At 46.4% G+C, this 18,041-nt stretch overlaps 1 protein-coding gene across 4 annotated transcripts in view; it reads right to left on the bottom strand.

Annotated features, from left to right (window-relative positions):
• pycr3 (pyrroline-5-carboxylate reductase 3) overlaps positions 1-18,041 on the bottom strand; it is a 38,219-nt gene that overhangs the window by 18,402 nt on the left and 1,776 nt on the right. For all 4 annotated transcript variants that reach the window (XM_061825297.1, XM_061825300.1, XM_061825299.1 and 1 more), the window contains exons 2-3: positions 2,136-2,229; positions 1,997-2,061 (exon numbers count right to left, since the gene is read on the bottom strand). In XM_061825297.1, coding sequence (XP_061681281.1) covers positions 1,997-2,061; positions 2,136-2,229 — 159 coding nt within the window. The remainder of the gene's footprint in view (positions 1-1,996; positions 2,062-2,135; positions 2,230-18,041) is intronic.

Here is an 18,041-nt window from a genome sequence, read left to right as displayed (position 1 = left end):
ACAGTCACCTTAGAAACGGTGGTCCCAGCTCTTTTCAGGTGATTGACCAAGTCCTGTTGTGTAGTCCTGGGCTGATTCCTCACCTTTCTAAGGATCATTGAGACCCCACGAGGTTATATCTTGCATGGGGCTCCACTCTGATTGAGATTGACCGTCATGTTGAGCCTCTTCCATTGTGTAATAATTACTCAAACAGAAACATCTTTTTTGACCAAGCGGCACACAAATAAATTGTTAAAAAAAAAATAAAAAAATCATACATTGTGATTTCTGGATTTTTCTTTTTAGATTATCTCTCTCACAGTGGACATGCACCTAAGATGAAAATTTCAGACCCCTCCATGATTTCTAAATGTGAGAACTTGCAATATAGCAAGGTGTTCAAATACTTATTTTCTTCACTGTATAGTCGAAGAGGTATTGTGGGAGGTGAACAATCGACAGGTCGATCGTGAGGCAGTCTTTGTCGATCGCGGGAGAGTGTGCAAAAGAGAAAAATGTCAGCCAATATTCCCTCTCAACTGCGCACGTGCGCAACTGTGCATCGCTGATGCAGTCTCTTCACATATTCTGCGTTGCGTGCAAAAAAAAAAAAATCCAATGCAAATTGAAAGTATAACATACAGCTATTCAGTTTGTGGCATTTTGCAATGTGAGTGAGGGAGTACTGGTTGTTAAATCCAATGGCACAATTCACATATGTACTGTAAAAAATTAAAAGAGGAAGCCACTGCTTTCTTTAGGCATCACAAGGAGCTTTCTCTAACAACGACCTCTGCTCTGCCACACTGTTTCCTACTTTACACTACATTATGGTACATATACATTATGTTGATGACTTTTGACGTAAAAGCGCTCGCAGTACGTGAAGCAGCTCGGAACATGTGCTTTTGACATCAATTCCGAACATGCTCAGTGTGGTTAACTTGCATTTCCTGTTTCCGGGTGAATACTGATTGTTGAGGATCAGGCTAGGTTTTGTTACCAACGTTTATAAACGTACATTAATGTCAAAACTACACAAAATAAGCAACATCTTTCAATATCAATTTTTCCTACTCGTAACAAATTTTATGCACGTGATTTTTTGCGCTCGACTGTGCAGATTTGCGAGTGCGATGACACGCCCGTCAAGTGTGACTGTGGTTGTGGCACTATACAAACCACGCTCCGTTGTACACTTCCACTGGCTTTTCTGGTCGACAAGACTAAATGCGCACCACCTGTGGGAGGGGACACAGGGGTCAGGTGCAGTGTGAGCTGGGTGGTGGCCAAAGGCTGGGACCTTGGCAATCCAATCCCTGGCTACAGAAACTGGCTTTAGGGACGTTGAATATTATCATTCTGGCAGGCAAGGAACTGAGCTGGTGTCTGAGGTTGAGAAGTTCTGACTACATAGTCGAACACGCCTCCAGACACCCCTTGGGCTCTGCTACCAGTCCTCTTTAGAATGGTTGTAATTTGTTACACTCTGGAGTTGGCCATGGTGAGAAGCGTCGAGCAGGTGTGGGTACAATTTTTTTCAACGGTGGGTAATATGTGGAATGCATATAACTGCCAGGTTAAAGGAGTACCAAACAGCCAATGACATCAGCAATGGGGGTGATGCTCCTCACCACTCGAGGAAAAACATTTTGAGCTCAAAACCACAAATTCTGCTGAAAAGGGACTGATTTATGGCAACTGATGGCAACTTGCAAATGGAAGTGGGGCAGAAAAATGACAACTTTGGCTGTTGTCATGCACATTCCCACCATGAGGAAATACTGTACACACAGGTGATCACTGAGATTAACAGGCAATTGATTGGAATCTCTGATCTTGTGTCCCCTATGAAACACCATATTTTCCTATCTATGCAGCTGAAATTCAAAATTGGGTACGTATACAAAACTCCACTCAATATGGCAAAACCGTAGTGGTTGGAAGATATGTAATTCATTGAGCCAGTGAGAAACAAGCAAAAAGATTATATTGGTTGTGAGGAAAATGTTACCTGAAAGCGTCCTAGGTTCCTGGGAGATGGTGCACTCACTTTGACATTTGTAGGAAGAACACTACCTTTAATGACAAAATAACATTATTAAGTCTTGCATTTAACAGCTGAGTTATGTCAGCTTTTCATTACTACCAACCAGACAAGATGCCCTTCGCAATGCCGAAAGCAATGTTCCCTGCACCAATGAAACCAATCCGAAACTGTGAGTCCATCTTTGGTTCACTTTTAATCTGCAATTTTTGGAAAAGGAGCATCAGTAAACTCAGATGTCCAAGGACCTTTCCTGGGTTTATGAAATTAAAAAACAATGCGAAGCACAGAAAGAAATAGGTACATAAACTTATTCACTGTACAAAAGTGCTTGAGTCTTCCATATTTTTAATGATCAAAAAGCTCAGTAAAAATACAGTATATTTCAATGGGAACCTGAAGACACCAAGTGTAATGCAACCTTAATTCCAAAATAGTTGGGAGTGTTTGTGTCAAACAAATAATCTTCAACCAATATTTAACTGGATTACACTACAAAGACAATATATTTAACGTTAAAACTGATGAACTTTATTGTTTTTCGCAAATAATCATGAACTTAGAATGTTCTGGCTGCAACACCTTCCCAAAATGCTGCGACAGGGTTATGTGTGCTACTGTATGACAACACCTTTTCTTTTAACAACATTTTACTAAGGTTTGGGAGCGAAAGAACTAAGGAAGCAAATTTTTGAAGCTTTGCAGGGGGAATTCTCTCTCATTCTTGTTAGCTTCAGCTAATCAACAGTCCGGGGTCTCCGTTGTCGTATTTTACTCTTCATAATGCACACATTATCAAGAAAAAGACATTGCCTGGATGGCAGTATATATTTCTCCAAAACCTGTATGTACCTTTAAGCAGTTACGGTTTGTCTGGATGACTCAGCATGGAAGCTTCCATTACACACAATCATGACAACCACCTGTGCCAAATAGATGGTTTATGAGCATTGATCATCAAATGATCAAGTCTTAAGCTGTTTCTATACTCACGCGTGTGGCAACCCAGCTGACATCACTGCGACTCTCCTGAGCATACTTTGCCTTTATACTCAAACGCAAACCACACGTGTAGTTTTGAAATTGTGCTGCAGTTCTTCTCCAAATTAGAGGTGTCACTCCGGGCGGTATTGACTAGGATGTAGTAGGGTGGAATTTCCTCGGCATGTTTTGGTCATTTCCGGTAGCCGTTTTTACTTTCCTTTCCGAAACAATAACATCCAGTGAGGTTCATGATTGGTGAGGCACTGACTACAGAATGATTTAAGAAGCTCAATTCAACACTGCCACTTGCTGGTTGCGGTCACTCACATTTGAAAATTGTAAAGGTGTGGTCAGTCATGCCTGCAGATATAAAGTTACGGGTGTGGTCCACCAGTCATGCTCGCAGATATAAACTTGCAGGTGTGATTAGGGATGGAATCTCAAGGCCTTAAAATAACTTACTGAGTTGTTATACCAGAGTATGGAGTTGTTACCTACGGAGCGTATTACTGCCACACCAAAAAAAATAAAAAAAAGTCACGTTTCACATAATAATGTGAAATGTTACCCCCAAAAGACTTCCGTTTTGGGTGGGTGGAGACCTTTAAGCGTTACATATCAAACATATACTTTCCTGTATATCTACCCAGATCTTCAATAACCGTCCATCTTTACTAAAAAATGATTTAATATTGAAAAAGAAGATGCACATTCATCGGGCTTCTCCGAATTGACTGTGCCAGCGACCTGAACCGGAAGTAATTGTTTCGAAACAGTTTCTACAGGATGAATAGTTTGGCTCATTGAAAAGGTTTGATTAAGTTCTATTTCATGCTTGGGTTGAGGCTGTTACATGATAAACCAAAACTGCTTTGCGATCGACACATTGAGCACCCCTGGTGTAACAGAATTTCCTTTGACATGGCTCATTATGTTGATGACTTTTGACGTAAATGCGCTTGTAGTACGTCAAGCAGCTCGGAACGTGTTTTTTGCATCACTTCTGAACATGCTTACACTGGAAAGGAGAGGAATGAAGATTAGCCGAAGTAAAACAGAATATCTGTGCGTGAATGAGACGGGCAGATGAGGAATAGTGAACCTCTAAGGGAGAGGGTGGATGACTTCAAATACTTGGGGTCAACAATACAGAGCAATGGTGAGTGTGGTAAGCAAGTGAAGAAACGGTCCAAGTGGGGTGGAACAGTTGGTGGAAGGTGTCTGGTGTTCTATGTGACAGAAGAGTCTCTGCTAGGATGAAGGGCAAAGTTTATAAAACAGTGGTGAGGGCGGTCATAATGTATGGATTAGAGAAGGTGGCACTGAAGAAACGACAGGAAGCAAAACTGGAGGTAGCAGAAATGAAGATGCTGAGGCTCTCACTTGGAGTGAGCAGGTTGGATAGGATTAGAAATTAGTTCATTAGAGGGACAGCCAAAGTTGGATGTTTTGGAGACAAGGTTAGAGAGAACAGACTTCGATGGTTTGGATACGTTCAGAGGCGACCTAGTGAGTCTATTGACAGAAAGGTGCTGAGGATGGAACTCCCAGGCAAAAGAGCGAAAGGAAGCCCCAAAAAAAGGTTGATGAATGTTGTGAGGGAGGACATGAGGACAGTGGGTGTTAAGAGAGGAAGATGCGCGAGATAGGCTTAGATGGAAAAAGATGACTAATGGGACAAGCCGAAAGGAAAAGAAGAAGAAGTTGTCATGCATTATCAAAAATTTCCACTGCACTTGCACTGTACACAGTTTTATATGTAGTTAAAATAAATACATACTGGAACGTGTGTTCCAACTACAGGGAGATCACAGTCCTCCCTGCTCTATTCAGGGGTGCTAGAGAGTGGTGTCCGCCGGGAAGTCAAATCTCAGATTCAGGAGAAGCAAGGTGTTTTCATCCTTGCCGTGGAACAGTGGACCAGCTCTACACACAAGCTCAGCACGTTCACTGAGGGTCCATGGGAGTTCGTCTAATCAGTTTACTAGTGTTTTGTTGACTTGGAGGTGTTCGACCATATCCCTTGGGGAGTCCTGTGGGGGTTGGTGGACACCAACGGTGAAGGATATCGTCAAGCTGAGGAAGGAGTCCTATCGGTCAACTTTGACCTGTGGGACTCCTGAGGCAGCTGATGGGTACCGGCTGGCCAAGCCGAATGGAGCTTTGGTGGTCACTGATGCAAAACCGTAGGCATGGGAGTCTGGTGAGGCCATCGGAAAAGACTTCCGGACGGCTCCGAGGAAGTTTTCGTCCCCCATCTGACATTTCAAGGAGGGGAAAGCAGTGTGCCATCAACACTGTGATTCGAGGGGGTGGCATGCTGCTGACCTCAACCAGGGACGTTGTGAGTTGGTGGAGGGACTACTGTGAAGACCTCAATCCAACTGACTTGCCTTCCAATGAGGAAGCAGTTTAGGCAGATGGCACAGTAGCGCAACTGGTTAGAGTGTTGTCCTCACAGTTCTGAGGACCGGGATTCAAATCACAGGCCCGGCTCTGTGGAGTTTGTATTTTCTCCCCATGCCTGTGTGGGTTTTCTCTGTACACTATGGTTTCCTCACACATCCCCAAAACATGCAAAATTAATTGGAAACTCAATTGCCCCTAGGTGTGATTGTGAGGGCGGTGTTTGTCTCTATGTGCCCTGCGATTGGGTAGCAATCAGTTCAGGGTGTACCCTGCCTCCTGCCCAAGGAAAACTGGGATAGGCCACAGCACCCCTTGGAACCTTGTGAGGATAAGCGGCTAAGAAAATGGCTGGATAATGAAAAAATTAAATACAAAATACACGTTGAAAAATAAACAAGAACCAACAATTCCACATTTCTCTTGTATCTAAATATACCTACACAGTACCATTTATTATTATTAAACACTTCATAAATGTTATTTTTCAGCTTGAACCATCCCCTCTCCTCTGCCCTCTGCCTCATCTCCCTCGGTTGGTGACCACAACCCTCACGCTCTCTGACTCTCTGTTGTGCTATCTTAACGTTTAAACATGCCTTCAAAATTAAATTCAGATAGGCCACAAAAAAATTGCATGAATATTTTAACTCACCATAACTCTAAATTAATGGGAGCCCTGAGCTTGTTTCTCTGCAACGAAATTGTCCTATCTCAGGTTAATTGGAGACAATGACACCCGAAATGTATTGCTTATGTCCAGTCTATTCTGTTGTTTTGTTTGTTTGGTTGCTCCCACTGCAGAAAACCCTGCTTCACACAAATAGGATGTCGGAAATGACAGGGTTTTTAGTGCCTTGGTAGAGATCGCTGGGTATTCTGCCATGCCTTTGATCCCAGAGTCATCTCTAAAATACTTTTGAAACCACCGTCGTTTGCGATCTCCAGCAGTTGATCATCTTCTTGCACAGACATGCTGGGTTCACCTGGTTTGTTGATAAATGGGTCACAGATCCATTCCTTGGCAGTTTGTGGGCCCTTTTTTGTTGGGAAGTAGTGCTAGAACTCTTTTAATCGCAAAGACGTGCAAATCGTGGAAACGCTGTGAGAATGAATGGTCAGTCTTATACAAAATTTCTGCTAATGTTTGAAACATGTCAAATATGCCTCTGTTCACGTTCATGTTTTTTTTTTACTCGTTTTGCTAGCTTGTGGGGTAAATGTTTGGCACTCAGGTGACCGAGATATGACCAAGAGAATCCGGTCATTTTTCAAAATAAAAGATTGTTCAGACTCGGATAATGAATACAACAGAAAATGCATTATTTCTTCGGTGGCCCGGTACCAATCTATCCACGGACCAGTACTAGTCATACTCACAATCACACCTAGGGGCAATTTAGAGTCACCAATCAAGGCATGTTTTTGGGATGTGGGAGGAAACCGGTGTGCCTGGAGTAAACCCACGCAGGCATGGGGAGAACATGTAAACGCCACACAGGGTGAAGGCCAGCATCTGAAACCTGGTCTTCACAAAAAAACGTTCCTTCGTAATCACTGTATTCCTCATTGGGGTGAAACCCTTGGCGTGCGCTAAAATACGGGCTTTCTCCTTAATAATAATCGACACAGTCATCCGACTGAATCCCTTGTCTTCATGTCCGTCATATCGGGCTGTGTTAATCCTTTTTGTTTTTTTTTTTTTCTTCTGTGATGTTAAGCTTGAGATTGAGCTCAACAATGAGGACTGACGTGAACTGTGGAAAGGATAACGGACATCCCAGCAGTTCTTCCTGGAATTTACTGGGAGCAAAGCCCAAACATGTGGGACATTTAAAAAGGAAGACACAAAAGCACCGGGAGATTACCGAAAAATCTGGCTAGCCTGCGTTGCGGTTCGCCTCAACACCAAGTGAGGGCCCAAGGACAGTCATTACAGTGAAGAGCAAGAAAAAAGAATGTGATTCAGTGCAAAATATTTACATCAGACTTACAAATAGATTTGAGGCACTCTTACAAGACCCAGGTCAAGAATGCTCATCCTCCACCACCACTGAAAGGTAAATTATCCAAGAAAAAATTGGCACCCCAAACATTAATGGGTGGTGATGGAGCCATCAAGGATGTGAAACGCTTTTGCAGTGAAAGGAACACCAAAGTACTGTTTTACGGATGACATGGTGTCTGATATCTCAAAAAAAAAAAAAAAAAACCGGGAGATCACTGATCAGCACCCGACTGTGAAATCTGTCACTATACACGCAGGGGCCCTGGATGTTCTCAAGCAGCAATCAGAGGTACTGAAGCGAGATTTCATTGATCTCCTAACAAAAGTGCAAGGGATGGATGCTGAGGTTTTTATAAGCAGACCTCTCTCACTTGTACGATCTGGAGATGAACGTTTCTCGAGACTCCATCAATTGAATGGGTGGTTAGGCAACTTGTGCACTGCACTACCCGTGAGTTTCATTGACAATTTCTGCCTTTTTTGGGAGTGTAAAAATCCTTACAAAGCAGATGGTTTCTGTCTAAATAGACAAGGGGTTAAGTTATCAGCTGCCAACATTTTCTACTTGTGTGTGTTATTCACCACCCTGTAAAGAAAATGTTTACAAAAACCAAGGACAAAAGGATCCAGTTGTTCCCAAACAATCAGAGGAACAAGAGATAAGGCGAGACAAGGTGCACACAGATGCATTTGCGTCATCCAAACAATCTGATGAGCAAATGACAAATGGAATGTGCTAGCACTTTTCTCCCGCACCTTTTCCTGCCCCATTGGAGACATCCACACTTCAGAATCTCCCCTCTAGGACTACAAGAACCATACAACCCGGAGTAGATGTTGGCTACCCCTCTTCCAGCCTGAATGCAATGTTGGGTCTGATGGATAAGATGAAGACTATTGTCAAGGATGGACAGCCCATACTATGCCAAGATCTTCCTCCCATCCCCCCTCGTCCACTAAGAAAAAAGGCCCTCCTTCACCCATGAAGACTATCTGTAAATCTGACTGATATTTACCAGTTTTTTTCCAGAATAACCAAGACCCCTATGGAGATCAGGCATTTTTCATCCCTGTAATTACAGGGGACATAAAGTTGGTCACTAAGATATGGCACCAAAAAAGTAGAACTTCCAACTTAGAGAGGATAAAATGTGAGTCTATCGAACCATTCTCTCAAGCCATCTCTGCGAGACTGGCTCTTTTTAATATCAGGTCACTGGGTAACAAATCAATGACATTATTACAACCTATGGTCTGGACTTTTTATTAAATGAAACGTGGTTAACAGAAAGTAGCTGTAATATTATAAATGAGGCTACACCAGCAGATTTTAATTTTAAGAACAAGTGTCGTACAGGGGAAAAAGGTGGTGATATTGCTGTTATTTTAAATCATTATTTCAATGTACAGAAATTTTATTGGGTGATTTTAGCTCTTTTGAATATCTGTGTTTTTTAGTTAAGGGTGACCCCAAAGGTTATCATTTTAATCATTTATAGAACTCCAAGATACAATGGAAAATTTATGGAGAATTTTTCAGAACTGCTGTCAGTTATTTGTACTGAGTAGAACTATTTTGTCATAACATGACAACATATTGTCAACATGAAAAAAAATCCAAAGAACTTTCTGCAATACTAGATACATTTGACCTCTCTCAACAATATTAGGAGTCCAACTCACACTCAATGTCACATCTTAGACCAGGTCATCTCTAGGGATGTTGAAATTCTATAGACTGATATTGAGGATATGGCTTTTTCTGACCATTTTTGTGTATTTTTTTAATTACAGATTCTTCCAAAAGTTCAGACAACCTCTATCTCTATTAGGAAAAGGTACATAAACAAGAGTGCTGCCACTAAGTGTATGGAGACTGTGGCTGTGCCACAGACTGTGAATGCTGAGACAGTTGATGAACTTTGGACCATTTCACCTCGAAAATCACAAATGCCATGAATGCTGTCACCAATGTGCTCAGTTACTGTAATTTCTTATCGATAAAGCGCAAATTTTTTCCCAAAATATTTTCAAAAAGTCAATATAGCGTATTGACTTGAGGTATGTATGAAAAACAAAAAATACAACTCACATTGTATAGTCGTATACAGGTATAGAGTGGTTAAAAAAAAAAAATGTATACATATCCATTTTGATATGATATTCGCTGTCTTATGTTCCACATCTAGATATATTACAGTAATGTGCGCCCCCAACCTGATGAAGTAAGAATAATTTTATTGTGTTGTTTTTCCATAATTAAAAGATGTTTCGCAATAGCTTCGTATATGTTTCGCAATAGCTTTGTATAACCTAAAAGACGATCGCAATAGCTTTGAATAACCAGCAATGTCATAAAAGGATGTTTGGATAACCAGCAATGTCATAAAAAGATGTTTTTGTGTTATATGTCGTGCAACGCCATCTGTTGGTAACAAAGAATAGTGTGGCGTCAGGCGGGATGAATTGGCCACTCACCCCTCCTTCCGCACACGCTTAGAGTATAAAAGGAGAACTTTGGATACTCTCGGTAGAGTCTGCTGCGGGTTGCGTACGGACGCCCAGCCGGTATTGAAGCTCCTCTCTACCTGGGGTGTTGGCTCTCCCTCCTATTGGCACACGGTAAGAGCTGGATATTCTTCTAAGAGCTGGTTGGATATTACTTAGCTTCATACCACGTGATTTGTGCTTGTGTTACCATTTCTGTGTAGGACCAATAAAGTGCCAATTGTTGGTAGCCAGAAGTGTGTCTTGTCTTCATTTCTGAGTGCCTATCTCCGACGAACCTATTAAAATTTGATACCGAACTCCTGAGCGAGGTATCAGAAATGTTTTAAAACACCTGAGCTCTCTGACCTCCTCGTGGGAGCTTCACATTTTATGATCGTTAGTGTCATGATCCTGGATTCCAGCCAGGGCTGGGCGTGGCCGTCTAATCGGAAGGGTCACACCTGCGCCTCATGACCTCCGATTAGACCCAGTACATATAGGACCCGGGGGACGACAGAGACTCTGCTAGATCGTTGCCTCTCATGCCTCCTTTCTGCACTACCGTACTCCTGACGTCTACCTCCCGTGTACCGACCAACGCCTGTCTTCCGACCTACCCCGTAAGCCTGCCGTTACTGATCTTGCTGCTTGTTTGGACTGACTCCCTGGTAACCGACATTGGAACGAATAAAGGCTTATTCCGCACTGCTTACCTCTCACCTGAGTCGTGCATTTGGGTCCACCCCCGAGTCTCGTCCGTGACAGAACGATCTAGCCAAGAACATGGACCCAGCCGACTCTGAAGCCATTCGCCGTGCGCTGCAAGTGCAGGGCAAACGCCTGGGTGAGCAAGAGGCTGCTCTCCAGGGTATGACTCACCAGATCCAGGAGCTCTGCACCCAGCTGCAACCGTGGCTAGCCTCCCAAGCTAGCCCGGCCGCTCCTGTGCCTTCCCGTGCCACCATCACTCCGCTCTCTCGACCAGAGCGGTTCTCAGGCGACTCCGGTAACGTCAAGCCCTTCCTGCCGCAGTGCGATCTCCACTTTGAGCTGCAAGCTTCCGCTTTTCCCACGGACCGCTCCCGGATCGCCTTCGTCATTTCCCACATGACAGGGAGGACGGAGGCCGAGTGGAGCCGTAACTCGGAGACCTGCCGCTCATGGGCGAGCTTCGTCTGCGCGGTCACCCAGGTGTTCCAGTATGCGGCTCCGGAACGCCAGGCGGCGTCGTCACTCATGACAATTCGCCAGGGGCGTCGCCGCGTGTCCGACTACGCCATTGAGTTCCGGATTCGGGCTGCCGAGAGCCGCTGGAATGAGGAAGCCCTCCATGACGCGTTTTACGAGGGACTGTCCCCACAGATCCGTGGTCACCTCGTGACCATGGATCTTCCGCCTTCGCTTAACTCCCTCATCGCATTGGCCCTCAAGGTGGACCAGCGCCTCACCGTGCAGAGACAGATGGAGGGCCTGAGGGAGGAGGAGAGGGAGAGTCGCAGTCCGGTTGTTTCCGCTTCCCGGCCACCCGTGTTGTCAGCTTCACCGGAAGCCATGCAAGTGGAGGGGCTCGGCAGCTCAGCGGAGGAGCGCTTACGTCGGCGACGAGAGGGACGCTGTTTTTACTGCGGGCGTTTGGGACACTTGATCGCCCGTTGCCCGACTCGACCAGGGCATTCTGACATCAGGATCGCTACTCCGGTGAGCGTGCGGTACACCGCGACGGGGTCAGGGAGGTCCCTTCTTCACCTCACCTTGGGAACGGACTCCCGTTCATGCTCTGTGACGGCTTTCATAGATTCTGGGTCGGAAGCAAACCTGATAAATCCCCGCGTGGTCGAGGAGCTGGGGGCGGCAACCTTCCCCACGCAACGGTTTCGTCACGCCTATGCCGCCAACGGCAAGTTCCTTTGTCGGGTTACACATCGTACTCAGACGCTACGTATGAGCTTTCCGGACGCTCACTCGGAGCGAATTAGCTTTCATGTCTTCGACGCATGTAGTAGCGACATCATCTTGGGCAGTCCGTGGCTCAAAGAACATAATCCGCACATAGATTGGACCACGGGTCAGATCAAGACTTGGGGTGAGGACTGTCTCAGTCGTTGTTTCGCTGTCCGGAGAGACAGGGGTATTCAAGTCGCGCCGGTTCGGCTAACAGAACCTGGTACCGCCCTGGACCTGACCGCAGTGCCGTCCTGCTATCATGACCTACGGGAGGTCTTCTCTGAATCTAAGGCAAAGTCTCTACCGCCTCATCGGTCATACGACTGCGCGATTGAACTCCTGCCAGGCACCTTTCCTACCAGAGGGAAACTGTTCTCTTTAACAGGACCAGAGCATCAAGCCATGAGGGACTACATCGAGGACTGGCTGGCAGCCGGACTCATTCGCCCCTCATCTTCACCAGCCGGTGCGGGGTTTTTTTTTGTCAAGAAGAAGGACTCCACGCTGCGACCCTGCATCGACTACCGAGGACTGAATGACATCACAGTCAAGAACAGGTACCCTTTGCCGCTTATCTCTACAGCATTCGAACTCCTCCAGGGAGCCCGGATCTTCACCAAGCTCGACTTGCGCACCGCTTACCATCTGGTGCGGATTCGGGAAGGGGATGAGTGGAAGACGGCGTTCAACACCCCCACAGGGCACTATGAGTATCTTGTGATGCCCTTTGGACTGACAAACGCCGTCTTTCAGAACTTCATTAACGACGTGCTCCGGGAGTTCCTGAACAGATCTGTCTTTGTTTACCTGGATGACATTCTCATCTTTTCAGCAGACCTAGCCTCTCACATTCAACAAGTCCGAGAGGTGCTCCGGCATCTGCAGCAGCACCAATTATACGTGAATATGGATAAGTGTGAGTTCCATCAGGCATCCGTGTCCTTCCTGGGCTTCGTCCTGGCTGAGGGAGAGATACGGATGGATCCCGGGAAGGTCGCTGCGGTGGCCTACCCCCACCAACAGGAGGGACGTGCAGAGGTTCTTGGGATTTGCCAATTTCTATAGGAAATTCATAAGGAACTTCAGTTCCGTGGCCGCTCCTCTGCATTCGCTCACTTCGCCAAATACCACCTTCGACTGGTCCGGGACCTGCCAGGAGGCCTTCGGCAGGCTCAAGGCAAGTTTCACTACTGCGCCCGTTCTCATTATTCCGGATCCCGATAACCAGTTTGTGGTGGAGGTGGATGCATCGAATTCAGGAATCGGAGCAGTCTTGTCGCAGAGGAGTCCCAGGGATGGAAGGATTCACCCGTGCGCGTTCCTGTCTAGAAAGTTGACCCCGGCAGAGAGGAACTACGACGTGGGAGATAAGGAACTGCTGGCGGTCAAGAGCGCGTTGGAGGAGTGGCGGCACTGGCTGGAGGGCTCGCAAGTACCGTTCGTTGTCTTCACGGACCATAAGAACCTTGAATACCTGAAGTCCGCGAAGAGGTTGAACGCCCGTCAGGCCAGGTGGGCTCTATTTTTCACCCGCTTCCACTTTAAGGTGTTTTACCGCCCAGGCCCCAAAAACGGCAAGCCGGATGCACTCTCGCGGATCCACGAGGGAGGGCGCACTGATTCAGACGCCGCTACTATCCTGCCAGCGGGGTGCTTCGTGTCCGGGTTCACCTGGTCGATCGAGTAGCGGGTGAAGGAGGCCTTGGAAGAGACACCGCCGCCCGCGGATTGTCCGTCGGGCCGTCTTTTCGTCATCCCATCTCTGCGGGGAGACGTCATCAACTGGGCCCATACCAACAAGACGGTCTGCCACCCGGGTATGGCGAAGACACGGTCAGTGGTCGAACAATGGTTCTGGTGGCCTAACCTCAGCAAGGATGTAAGGGAGTTTGTCAACGCCTGCCCGGTGTGTGCTGCCAATAAAACTTCCCGCCTACGGCCCGTTGGTGAGTTGTAACCCCTGTCCATCCCCTTTCGTCCGTGGTCACACATCGCGATGGACTTCGTTACGGGCCTGCCGCCTTCACAAGGGAACACAGTGGTGCTGTCCATAGTGGACCGTTTCTCCAAGATGGTCCAATTCGTGCCGCTCCCGAAGATCCCGTCGGCCAAGCAGACAGCCCAGTTGGTATTAGACGAGGTCGTCCGTTACCACGGTCTACCCCAGGACTTCGTTTCGGACAGGGGTCCGCAATTCAGCGCCCGTTTCTGGAAGGAGTTCTGCAACCTCATTGGCGCTTCAGCAAGTCGGACATCGGGTCATCACCCAGAGTCTAATGGCCAGACTGAGAGGATTAACCAGGAATTAGAGACCGGTCTTCGATGTCTGGTATCCAGGGACCAGAGCACGTGGAGCCAGCACATCAAGTGGGTGGAGTATGCCCACAATTCCCTACCCTCCGCTTCAACAGGTATGGCTCCACTCCATGTCGTGCATGGGTATCCTCCGTCCCTGTTTCCTCCACTGGTCACAGAATCCACAGTTCCGTCGGCCCTGGCCGTGGTGCGACGGTGCAAACGGACCTGGGAAGCAGCTCGGAGGACACTGCTGCGCATGAGCAGCGCCTACAAGGCCGCAGCAGACCGCAAGAGGAGGGCCGCACCAGAGCTCAGAGTGGGACAGCGAGTGTGGCTCTCCACCAAAGATCTCCCGCTGCGGACGGAATCCCGCAAACTTGCTCCCAGGTTCGTTGGCCCGTTCCCTGTTTCCAAGGTTATTAACCCGGTCGCCGTCTCGTTGAAACTGCCCAGGTCGATGAGGGTGCACCCTACGTTCCACGTCAGCAGACTTCGCCCGAATCGCACGTCGTCGCTGGCTCCTCCGCTCAAGTCCCCCCCGCAGGGTCGACGGTGGGTTGGTGTACACCGTGCGCCGGTTGCTGTCTTCCCGCCGCAGAGGGAGGGGGGTCCAGTACCTGGTGGACTGGGAGGGATATGGCCCGGAGGAGCGCTCTTGGATCCCCTCCCGCTTCGTCGTGGACCGCTCCCTCATCAGGGACTTTCACGCGGCTCACCCTGATGCGCCTGGGCCGTCCAGAGCCGGCCGTTGAGGGGGGGGTACTGTCATGATCCTGGATTCCAGCCAGGGCTGGGCGTGGCCGTCTAATCGGAAGGGTCACACCTGCGCCTCATGACCTCCGATTAGACCCAGTACATATAGGACCCGGGGGACAACAGAGACTCTGCTAGATCATTGCCTCTCATGCCTCGTTCCTGCACTACCGTACTCCTGACGTCTACCTCCCGTGTACCGACCAACGCCTGTCTTCCGACCTACCCCGTAAGCCTGCCGTTACTGATCTTGCTGCTTGTTTGGACTGACTCCCTGGTAACCGACATTGGAACGAATAAAGGCTTATTCCGCACTGCTTACCTCTCACCTGAGTCGTGCATTTGGGTCCACCCCCGAGTCTCGTCCGTGACAGTTAGCATAGCATAATTGTTGCTACTGCACCAAACATCAGAAATTAGTCCCCGTGAGTTTGGTTTAATTTAAACCAAACCAAAAAATGTCAACTACAAGGGCTAGTTGTGCAGCTGCTTTTAAAAGAAATATGTCATCACATTCCTGCCGATGACGCGGCCAACCTGGAAGCAGCGCGGCACTCTAAAACAACGAGAGATCAATAGCTTCAGGTGGCTCTCAAAAAACATGAGCTCAAACTACGTAGTACAAGTAGTACAAGCGTCATGGGCACATAAAATAAATAAATAAACAAAGAGCGCACACAATTGAAATGCTCGCTTTTTTCCAAATTTGCACATGACGCTCGTTTCTACGTAGTTTGAGCTCACGTTATTTTGATAGCCACCTGACGCCATAGGAAAGCTGCTACAGATTGTAGCCGAATGGAGGGTGAGAGGCTGCACTGCAGAACCAAAACTCTTGCAATTCAAAAAATGTTTCCTCACAAATGCCATGGATGGCACAGAGGCACATGCTGTGGGGATGTTCATGATGCAATGCACGACGCACCGGAACTGGAACAGGTCATCAAGGAGTTTGACAGTGATGCACCAAGGGTAGCTATGATGGATATTTTTCAGATTGGAGATGAGTCAGATGCTTCTTTTGAAGGCTTGGCCAAAGATTTATAATGTAGTGGATAAACTGCACTATGGACAAACGTTTTATGCACAAATATTTTATGCAATTTTTTTTAAAGTTAAATAGAGAATTTAAAACTATAAAATGTGCTATCAACAGTATTCTTAAAATGATATGCCATAATTGAGCATTTATTTTAGTTGGTTGAGGGATGTTTTTTCAGACAATTACTAGGTCCCAAGTTATATATTACCGCTACATCAACACATGCACAAAGATTATTATTAATAATTGTTGCACAAACAATTTTTTGAAAACAATACAAGTAAAAACAATAAAAGTACAAACCTAGCAAAATAGAATTACAGATAATGCTTAATATTTTAAGCATATGGGGAGCAGCAAATTGTTAGTGTGCATTGTACATTGACAGAAGGGTTTCCAAAATTTCCATGTAGGAGTACAGTATTACAAAAAGTGCATGAGGTAACAAGTCCAACTGCTTCAATTAATATGTCGTCGTCCCCGCTGATCTAAAAAAAATAAATAAAAAATAAGACTGGATGGCTCATTGGCCACCAAAACTGAAGTCACCATCCGCCATGTTGATACTCCCAAAACAACCATGCTGACCTGTACAGCGACAGTTTCGTGGCTATGAGAAAACATTCCACAGGTAAGTTAGAAAGTTACGTTGACACTGTTAAAGTTTGTTTGTAAAGGTTTTTTTATTTTCTGATGAGATTAAGTCACTTGAACAAAGTTTTGTTTCCAGTTGTAAATAGGCTGACAAAAACATTTTTTTCTGTGAACATTTTGATGAATTTCATAATACAGAACTCTGCAAATTGAATTAGATTTCCAAATACGAGGAAATGTTTCAATTTTCTGTCTGAAATAGGACATCAGAGAGACAAATGAACAATGCATTTAGCATGCATTTTGCCATTGCGAGTCCTTATTTCCAAAAATATATCTAACAGATTGACTTAAAATTTAAAGGTCAAGTGTCATGCCTATAAACATTCTAAAATAGATATTGTAATGAAAAATACATAACATTATTCATTTCAATGTCTATTCAAAAAAATAAATATGAGCGGAGAGCGCATCATCCATGCCCAAAGTTGCGGAAGTGTCATTCAACTGCAAACTGCAACTCCTGTCCGACTGTGGGACTACTGTGGGAGACGAACACGCCCCTTCTGACACGGAAGCTCTTTTCGAAGAAGCGAACATCTCACAACCGAATGAAGTTACTGGGGCAATATTACCCTATTGTTTCAACCCATATTTAGATGACGTGCGGATCATGGTCAAACCGCCTGTCTATTCCACTTCCGCGGCGGAGATAAGCCATTGTGGCCCGGCGCCGTGACAAGCCACCCCGGCCAAAAAGGCTGGCTGCGTCGAGCCACCCCAGTCGACAAGCCTTGTCAGCCGGGGTGGCTCATTTTCCAAGCCAAGGTGGCTTATCACGGCGTCAAGCTGGGCCGCTTTATGGCGTTGTCGTCGCACGCGGCTGAGTGCGCCATTTCCGGTAGGGTTGTTCGTAGCCGCTACCGTCCGCAGCATTGTTCATAGCCGCCGCCGTCCGCGAGGCTGACGAGCCGAGGCGGCAGCGGTCCAACACACACTGGCACATTTAGCACCCCTGTCATACGTACGCGGATCTTTTGTTACGTTATGAGAGACGGATTACGTGGTCTTTTTTTTAGTAGCTGTATTCACACCCAACTGTCGTTTGGGACCCATGAAGCTCTTGTCCTTTGCACCTGTGCAATCCATTTTTCACGACGAACCGGGTCTCTTGGATACTTATGGAGGGTAAATCCATCCTCCCGAGTGCTTGAACAATAACCAGCACTGCAACGAGACGGCATTTTGGCTAACACGAAGGAACAACGAGCTACATTCCCGCAGGTAAAACTAATAGAGACAAACGAGTCCGCTGGAGGGCGCACCTGCCCGATATGTCACTTCCTGCTTCTTCTCCAAAACAAATCCCTCGAGAGGATTTTCATGGCGGGAGTTACAAAAAGCCATATACGTCAAAATCATGTTTTGTGGTGAAAAAACGAATGGATCCATACCGACTGCTGTTTTTTAATTAATAACATGCTAAAATTCAT

This window comes from Syngnathoides biaculeatus, chromosome 7 (genome assembly GCF_019802595.1).
Source record: "Syngnathoides biaculeatus isolate LvHL_M chromosome 7, ASM1980259v1, whole genome shotgun sequence".
Lineage (NCBI taxonomy): Eukaryota > Metazoa > Chordata > Actinopteri > Syngnathiformes > Syngnathidae > Syngnathoides > Syngnathoides biaculeatus.
Note: the sequence above shows the minus strand (reverse complement) of the source record. Positions and strands in the feature narration are given on the sequence as shown.